Below are 9,871 nucleotides of genomic sequence, written 5' to 3' on the forward strand. Positions count from 1 at the left end.
TGTAAGCTGGAGAAGACAATGTTGGGGAGCAAAGCTTGGAGGAAAGAGCCCACTACTGAAATTTGACTTCTAATTTAATTTGTTATGCCTCAGAAAACAATATTCCCAAATATGGCCCCCAATATACCGAGTATTTTAAGTTAAAGGTCCTTAAGGGCAACAGAAGAGGAAAAACAGAGTTTGACTTTTCCTTATCTGCCTGCAGAGCAGACCCACCTAAGAAATAACTACCTTTAGTCTGTTCCCTGGGTTTTCATCAACTGAATTTGTATCTGTGGGAAAAAAAAATATAACCACTTCTGGGAAGATCTGATCACAAGCTGTTGCCCATCTCCTAAGTCCACTCAATTCCCAAAAGACTCATTTACTGTTGTCTGAGTATCGAACCCATACTCATAATTATTTACTTCCCCTCAAGAATCATCACATCACCTACATCCCTTCCTCCCTGAAGAAGGTATGGAAGAGCTGGGGTTGTAGCTCAGTGATAGAACACTTGCCTAGCATGTGTAAGGCACTGGATTCTGTTCTTAGCAATGTGTTTAAATAAAATAAAGGTCCATCAACAACTAAAAATATATTTTTTAAAAAAAAAGATGGTATGGATCTCACTGGGTTTGGGGATAACCACACTCCTGTGATTGCTCCCTGCATATGTTAAATATATTTGTATACTTTTTTCTCCTATTAATCTGTGTATTGTTAGTTCAATCCAGCAAATCTTCAGATGGTGAAGGGCTTTTCCTTCACTCCTACAAATGCACATATTGTTCAAAATATCAATTTTCTCATATTCTTCAGAATATTTAATAAGATAGAACTTGCAAAGGAGAACACTAGAAAAAAAAATAGAAATTACAGAGGAGAGATAAAAAGCAGCCCCTCCAACTGCAAGAAGGTTCACTGGAGGGTTAGTTTCAGCTCCCTCAGGAGAGGGAGCCCCTGGAGTGTAGGAGGACACCTTGTCAGCAGCTCCACGCAGGTCCAGCCACCTCAGTAGAAACCTGCAATGCTGCACCTTCCTGGTAGTGTTTGGAGGATATGGTAACCACATGCCATTTCTAGATCATCTGCCCATGCAGTTAAGACCAAAGAATATTCCCAACCTCCACTGGCAATGACTGTCCAGCCCTGGACTTCAGCTCCTTCCTTCTAAGAAGTAACAATATCTAGTAATTTGGCCTCATTTTTCCTTTACACAAAAGGAAAACCTCAAGCCTCCACTACTTACATAGATGCCAACAAGCATACTTCTTGTCCTCTGGGAGTTTGCATTCTACCAGCACAGCTTAAACACAGCCCGTGAGTGGACAGCTATAGAAGACACTTAGAGGTCAGAGATCCAGAAGCTAATCCTACCTCATACCTTCAGCTGTGTGACCATAACAAGTTCAGTCACTTCTCTGAACCAACCTCAGATTTTTCACTTGTTAAAAGAGATCATAAGAGGGCTGGGGTTATGACTCAGTGGTAGTGCACTTGACTAGCATGCATAAGACACTGGGTTCCATCCCCAGCACCACACTTAAAAAAAAAAAAAAAACTAAATAAACAAAATAAAGGTATTGGGTCCATCTACAACTAAAAATTTTTAAAATGCTTTATAATAGATCATAAGAGCGTCATCTCAAAGGTTTATTGTGAAATTCAAGTGAGATTGTAATTGCTCAAGTAATATGAAAACTAAATGCAAAATTAAATCATTATTTTAAAAAATACTTGACTAACTAAAACTAAGAACCTGTGAAAGATGATTATTTTGAAGCTTCTTTTACTCAGGGTCAGGTTGTTGAAAGTGGAGATGACATCTAAGAAGGGCCAGTTTAAACAGAGCCGACATTAATTTTCTGGGATATTTGCTCATTATTTCCAATTGCTGCCAACTGTGGCCCAGTGTAGGCGCCTATTTTCCTGACCCCAGCCATTCTGAAAATCAAATCAATCTCTGACCTATGCATACTTTTTCTTCTTTTCTCCACTTTTTTGGATGCATTATTGTTGTACATAATGGTGGGATTTGTTGTTACATATTAATGCATGTGCGTACTATTTCACAAAGGCCTTGAACATCCATGATCTCACTTGATTTTAGTTCCATTTCATTCTATCCATCAGCTGGTCACTTGGACTCTCAAAAGAATGATGCAAACACCACAGGGATGGGGAGCACATTTTCACCGTTGGGGTGATTAAGACTCATCGGGGGTGTAAAAACACATTTCTGGGCCTCACCATCAGATTCTGATTCATTCTCGAATGGTATAGAGGTGGGCCCGAAAGGATGCATTTTAATAAGAACCCCAAGTATTTCGGAGGCAAAGCATTTCCAAGTACCCTTTGAAAAGCAATGCCATGGCATAAACCATGCAATTCAATCAACTAGAGTCCACCTTGCACTGTTCACCTTTAACTTAACATTTACCATCTTTCCAACCCAATTTCACGTTTGAACCCTGGCTTTGCTACTTACTAGCTCTGTAATCTCAGGCAAGTCACTTCACTTTTGAAAGGCTGTTTCTTCAACCGTAAAATGAGGAAAATCAACTCTAACATGTACTAATGTCATGAGTTCTCACAATATTTACTGTTCTGTTCCTCTTCCTGGACACAGAGATTTCATTTCCAGCTCCTTGCACCTGGGTTGGGGCCATATAGCAAAGAGAACCAGCCGGCACTCTAAGCAGGATTCAGCCTCAAAATCCTCTGCTAACAGAACCAAATCAGAGACGTAGGAGTAGGGAGCCACCAGAGCAGGTATAAAAGACTGGACTCACAAGACTTCTACACCCCATTTACTCAAGGAAAGAAGTACCTGACAAGATTTCTAACCAAGTGGCATATCTTAAACAGCTCTCATTTTGACCAATGAAAAATTATTTCTAATTAACCATATGTTGATTTTAAAACTCTTTAACACAGTTAAATATAACATAGTTGGAGCAGTTGGAGGAAGAGTTGAAGAATATAGAGATGCACTTTTCTTGAGTATTTCTGATAAGGGTATTAATGTTAACTATTCACTCCCAAAAGGAAGATTAAAGCCAACACATTCACACACACACACACACACACACACACACACACACACACACATCTAAGTTGAAAAATATGAATATATTAAAGACAATATAAAACTGTGGGAATTGGCCAGGCATGGTGCCACATGCCTGTCATCCCAATAACTCAGGAGGCTGAGGCAGGAAGATCACAAGTTCAAAGCTAGCCTTAGCAACTTAGCAAGGCCCTAAGCCATTTAGTCTCAAAACTTTTTTTTTTTAATTTTTTAAAAAGATCTGGGGATATGGCTCAGTGGTTAAGTACACCTGGGTTCTATCTCTGGTACCTAAAAAAAAAAAAAAAAAAAAAACCACACACACACACATGGACACTGAGTCATTACCTTAGAATTAGGTGATCCAGAGCCCCAAAACTCTAACACCATGTGGACTGTGGTTTTTGCTTGCTTCCCCTCTGCCTTCAGTCCCACTCTCTGGCCCCACTCCCTTTCTCTTCTCCATCATCTTCTCTCCCCTTATTAACTCCCACTGAAGAATCATCATGGCGTTGTGGAAAGAGTCCAGAACTAGAAATCAGCAGATCTGTATCCTAACTCTGCCAGTCCATAGACTGTAGGACTCCAGCTCTAGGTGGGGCTTTGCCTCACACAGTTACTCTCTCCATTATCTGTAAAGGTACCCAATATTTACTAAACAACTATCATGTCCAAGACTTAAGAACCTATATCAACTACCTTATTTAGATGAAGTTAGTACCATTTCCATTACCCAGATAACAAAATGGGCTCAGAGAAGTTAGTTCACGGAGCCAGGAAGTATCAGAGCCTCTGAGATTCCAGATCAAGGTTCTGGAGACGGCCTCCCTGGTGTGGTACTGCCTGGAGGAATTAGCAATGGGACACCTGAAAGTCTAACTAACTGGCGGTGGTCTAGGATAAAACATGTCATCAATAATAAACTAAAAGGTGATTTAAATCTGCTTTCTTTATTAAAGGAGATCAATAAGGCCATCGGTCCCATCTCCCTCAGAAATCTGTTATGAAGGGAAGATGACAAAGAGGCTCCCGAAGGCTTTCTAATCTGTAGAGTGCTGTACAGATCAGAAGTACCAGTCTTCCACCCAGCAGCAGGTAGATGTGCCACAGGTGGCTCAGAGCTAAGAAGGGCACCCCACTCTGGCCTCAGCTGAGACTGACTTCAGAAGCAATGACTTTAGTAACTATAAGAAGAGAATCAGAGGAAAGTGGTTCCAAGACTTCTCAGCCTTCATAGGACTCTGGGATCCCGATTTGTGTCCCTTAGGGGAAGGAGGTGTGTTGAGGGGGCAGTTCTTGGAGAATGTCACATTCAGGAGCCCAGTACTTGCTGGTCACACGTCTGTTCTCATCAGTATTCCCTGTCACTAGCCTCAGCTTTAGAAGGCTGCTCGTGTCTGCTTAAATTAACTCAGAACAGGGACACATGTTAAAGATGTTGTGAGTGTTGAAAAATCAAGGTACCCGTGGTGTCGACACCTCACCCATCCACCCACAGATCTTTAAAATGACGAGAGTTTTGTTTTATTTTCACATTAGTCAGTCCTTTTAATTCAGCTAAAAGTTACCCAAAAATTTAATCCCAAGTTAAAAGCTTCACTGATAAAGGATCATAATTATCCTGACATTTTAGAAATTGGCAAGAAAATGGTTGCTAAGGGGCTGAGGAGGTGAAGGAAAGAGATTGAGTAGTTGAAAGCTGTTGGAATCCAGAGTTTCTCCTCCACAGCATTTGCCCAGGTCCCAAAACAAGAAGGGCTAAGGTGACATTCTTTATTTCCAGCTGCCCTCCTGGATGACTTTTATTAGAGGCAACTGGTTTTCAAAGAATGACCATTTGAACAGAAACATCAGCAGCAACTGGAAACTTGTCATAAATACAAATTCTCTGTTCCTTGTCTGACCCACCAATCAGAAACTTGGGAGGGGCCCATGACTGTGTTTTTAGTAAGTCTCCAGGTGCCTGCAATAAACACTTGGTGGTAACAGAATCACCTGGAAAATTTGGCTAATGTGCTAAAACCACAGCCCTATCCCCTAGCAACCAACCTAAGGCTCTGGAATTACCTCTCAGGTGACTCTGATAAGCACCGATGTTTGGAAACCACCAATTCTAACATCTGAGAGGGCCCAGCTAGAGGCAATAGTAGCCACGTCATCGGGAATCACAGAAGTATTACATGGAAACCAAACAGACAAAAGTCCGGCCAGATAACTCTTCAAGGCTGCCACTGGACAAAAACTGGTTGCATTTTAAAGCAATTTAAATCCAGTGCTTACAGGACATCTTTTCCAAATGTAAAAAAAAAAAAAAAGAAAGAAAGAAAGAAAAGAAAAAAAGAGGACAATAACTAAAAATAAAAGAATCCTTAAAATATTAATACATAGATTATTGCCCCCCCCAAAAAAATCACTTGCAACAATAATGAGGGTTTTCTAACAAAATCTAGGAGCCTTTGGTAAATAACCACAGATTATTAAGCAATAGAGAGCTGTGAACAATTTCTTGTTTGTTTTGTTATTTATTTACTCTGAGGTGCCTTTTCATTAAAGAATTAAGTTTCTCCCTCTTTTCCCTCTTTTCCACCAAAGTTCTCAACAAACAAACAAACATAGAAAACACCCATGCTTAATACATACCAGGTTGGGCTGGGGATGTATGTATGTACGTAGCTCAGAGGTACAGCATGTGCCCAGCATGCATGAGGCCCTAAGTTTAAGTCCCAGCACAGCCAGAAAAAAGATACACACACACACACACACACACACACACACACACACACACACACCCAAGATCCTCACTTGGATTTTGTTGATTTATCTCACTGAATCTTCACAACAAGATGAGAAGGGAGTAGGGAAACAATCACCATGCCTAACAAAACAAATCTCAGAGGCTCAAAGAGTTAAAATTTCCATGAGAAAAAAAAAAGTTGACTTTGGACCCTGAATAGTGCACTTGCCTGGCAGGTGTGAGGCACTGGGTTCAATACTCAGCACAGTATATAAATTTAAAAAAATAAAATAAAGGTCTATCAACAACTAAAAAATATTTTTAAAAAATAATAAAATAAAGGGGAACAAATGGCAAACTAACACACAGAAGCTAAGGAACAACTTAGAGAAATAGATAGGAACATATAGTTCCAGAGTCAGACTACCTGGGTTTATATGCTTGCTCTGTCATTTGCTAGCTGTGTGACTAGTTAATAAACCTCTCTGTGCTTTAGTGTCTTCATCTGTAAAATGATAATTTAAAAATTCCATCCCACAATCTCACAAAATAGCATCCCACAAATAATTGTGGGATGTATGTGTATGTGTGTGTGTGTATGTGTAAAAATTTGTTTAAAATACAAATTTTAAGCTAAATGCAATGGCATACACCTGTAATTCCAGTGACTTAGGAGGCTGTGGCAGGAGAATGGCAAGTTCAAGACCAGCCAAGGCAACTTATTGAGACTCTGCCTCAAAATTTAAAAAAATAAAAATTATAAGGACTGGAGATATAGCTCAGTTGTGGGTTCAGTCCCCACCACACACACACACACACACAAAAATAAAGATAAGATATGGGCTGGGTGTGGTGTCAAACACCTATAATCCCAGTGGCTCAGGAGGCTGAGATGGGGGAGAGGGAGATTGTAAGTTCAAAGCCAGACTCAAAAACAGGGAGGTGCTAAGCAATTCAGTGAGACCCTGTATCTAAATAAAATACAAAATAGGGCTGGGGATACGGCTCAGTGGTTGAGTTCAATCCCCAGTACCAAAAAAAAAAAAAAATACATATGCAAACCTAACTAATTTGCTCCCAGGTTTCACAAGTTTCTGTTATTCTATGCAACACCATAAATTTTTAGAAATAAATCAGTTTGGTTCAGCAAAAAGCCACCAAGTTTCATAGTGAAAGACAACACACTTCATTTTTACAGATGATAAAAATGGGCCTCATCTGCAATTCCAGCTGTCTGAAACCCACCATACTTCAGAGATGTAATCTCAAGCACTAATTTTTTAAATGACAAAAATAAGAAATTATTAAATTTTGTATAAGTATCCTAGGTGATATAAAACTCAGAAGGTAATTTTAATTGGAAATATTATTTATGAAATAAAAATGGAAGGCATAAAAATATCCTGTACAATCAAAAGGTTAAAGTATTTCCAGGGTATAGTCATTAAACCTAGAACAGAAATTAATTGAGTGCAAATTCCTAGAAATTGGTTTCATGGCATTATAAATGTGTGAATTAATTGCAATATCCTAATCTTCTGATCACACCAGCAAAGGCATAGCAAAGAAAAAAAGTATTAACCATTCATGGATACATAAGTTTGTAAGTCAACTAATACCCCACACAAAAAATAATATTTAAGAGTTCCCCAATGTAGACCATAATACATTTGTATAAAAACTATTCACCTACACATTAGAAAATACTAAGTCTCCAGATACTTTAACAATGCTTTGCTCTTATACAATATTTATAATGTGCCAACCATTTCTACCCTCATAATTTCCTTTGAACTTCCTGGCATAGAGGATGAGATAACTACATTCGTACTCATTTCTAAAGAGAAGATTGTACAACCTTAGAAAATTTAAGTAAGCTGCCCAAAGATGTTGAACTTAGCAGAACACAGGATCCTAACTCCTATTCTCTTTTTTTAAGTACCAAAAGATATGTCCATGAAAACATATTTAACAATGGTAAGTCCTCCCTAATCAGAACAACATGTGTATTTCTTCTTTTAATTGTGGGGAGATGTCTGTTTGAATTGAACAAGAACAAATAAAAGCTAATGGGAAAACTGAAAATGTGTTTTTATTTTTTCACAGTACTGGGATTAAACCCAGAGGTGCTTTACCACTGAGGTATATTCCCAACCTTTTTATATTTTGAAACAAGGTCTTACTGACAATATTTTTTGAAAGAAAATTCTCAAGGGAAAAATAATACACATATCCTTACCTCTCAGTGAGTCCAGGTGTAAGCCAATCCCCTCTCCACTAACTTCATCCTTTTGCACTTAAGGGGACCAACATTGTACGCTTGATCTACTCAATCCTTGAAAACTAGCAAAGGCATAATAACAGATAATCCTCAGCTTTGCTTGAGATGAAGTGAGGATTCAAGAATGAGACCAAAGGCCAACATATATATTTAGCAACATTCTAGAGTCTTTTTAAAATTATGACCAAGAAATTTTACTCCCACTTGCACAAAGCAGGACCTGCTTTGAATAAATGGATCTTTTGAATATCTCCCACTAAAAATTTTAAAAGTTTCGTCATCTCATTCCCTCAACTGATGAAGTGAAAAGATCTCATTCAGATATAATATTGGATATTTGCATAAAATTCTACAGTTTGCCAAGTACTTCTGCATGCATCTGGATATTAGCATAGAATTCTACAGTTTGCAAAATATCTCTGCATGCATCCTGTCGGCTCATATTTTCCAGCTACCTAGGGATATGAGTATTATTACCATCCCTATGACACAGATGAAACACTGGAAGCACAGGGAAAGTCTCTACCCAAGATCATAGTGAAGGCAGCAGGTGGAGACTGAGATTCCCTGCTGACTCCAAATCCTGTGAATAATTTTCACTTCTCCCACATTGCCTGTCCTAAAAGTCTTCCCCTAAGCTGGCACCCCAAGTCCCTTCTGAAGGAACTAGTTCGAACCCTGGCTTCCTTCTTCACAGGAAAAATTAAGTCTTGGACCAGCAAGAATTTTCTGCCCTTTTCCTAATTCCCCTGGGACAAGGCAGAAAGGAATGCTTCTTTTGTACTTGTCTTTCCAAGGCGACAAAAAGACATTTCCCCGTGGTACTGGCGCCAGTACAAAGCTGAATAAAGGGGTCCTTGGGGTGTTAGCTGTCTTGCCAGCTATGTTTAAACCCCAATGAAAAATAGTCCTTTTAAAATAACCTCTACTGATCTAAAAATAAATTTTAACTTGTAAAAGAAATTATGGCCAAGACGACAAGAAGAGCAAAGTCCCGTTGGGATAGAGAGTCTTCTCTTCTCCCCCTGAAGGTAAGAAGTTCCCTAAAAGGTCTCCTGGCAGGAGCTCCCCGCGATTTATCAGGCGAACTAGAGAAACTCACCCGCAGGGCTGCAGCTTCGTGGCAAGCAGGATTGGGACATAGTCTCCACTCGCTTCAGCACCGCGGACAGCTCCCGGCTCTCCAACTTCGGGCGCTGGTCCCGGCTCTCGGCTGCTGGCAGCGCCTCCCAGGCTGCGGGAGGATTGGGCGTCTCTTCACGAGTTTTGGGGAACACGAGTGTGTCTCTGTGAGCAACTGGAGTTGCCGATGGAGCCTCGGGCTGCGATGGCGATGAGCCCAACTGCACCACGGTGTTGCGGGACCGCGCCAGCGCCGAGGAGACCGATCCCATCTCGGCGCGCCAGGCCGGGCCCAGGTGAGCGCCCCGGCTCCCCAGAGGATCGACACCCCTAAGCTGCCAAAGGCTTACTTCCTTCAGGCATCGGGGCGCCCTCCGCCGACTGCTCCACCTCTGTCCCTTCAGGAAGAGGAGAAGGCTGCAGGGAGTGCTGCCCGCCCACCCCAAGTAGACTGAAGTAATCTGGGTGGTGTCAGCGCCTGACAGTCCAATGTGGATGGGGCACTTGGACAGAAGGAAGATGTTGACGTACAGAGATTGTCCGGAGGCTTTAATGGGGGCCCGAGAGAAGGAAGGGGCGTGGCATTGAGCACGGGATACTTTTTCCCCCACTTTTGCACTCGGTTCACCGGGGGACAAAGGCTTGGCGCCCTGTTCCTCTCCTCCTGGCACATCTGGGACGC

The 9,871-nt window shown here is 40.9% G+C and overlaps 1 protein-coding gene across 1 annotated transcript in view; it reads right to left on the minus strand.

Moving 5' to 3' along the window:
- Positions 1-9,461, minus strand: part of Pde1c (phosphodiesterase 1C) — a 588,396-nt gene extending 578,935 nt beyond the window's left edge. Inside the window, exon 1 of the mRNA XM_077796773.1 lies at positions 9,170-9,461. Coding sequence (XP_077652899.1) covers positions 9,170-9,461 — 292 coding nt within the window. The remainder of the gene's footprint in view (positions 1-9,169) is intronic.
- Between the last annotated feature and the right edge of the window lie 410 nt (positions 9,462-9,871).

Source organism: Urocitellus parryii, chromosome 3 (genome assembly GCF_045843805.1).
Source record: "Urocitellus parryii isolate mUroPar1 chromosome 3, mUroPar1.hap1, whole genome shotgun sequence".
NCBI classification, from domain to species: Eukaryota; Metazoa; Chordata; class Mammalia; order Rodentia; family Sciuridae; genus Urocitellus; species Urocitellus parryii.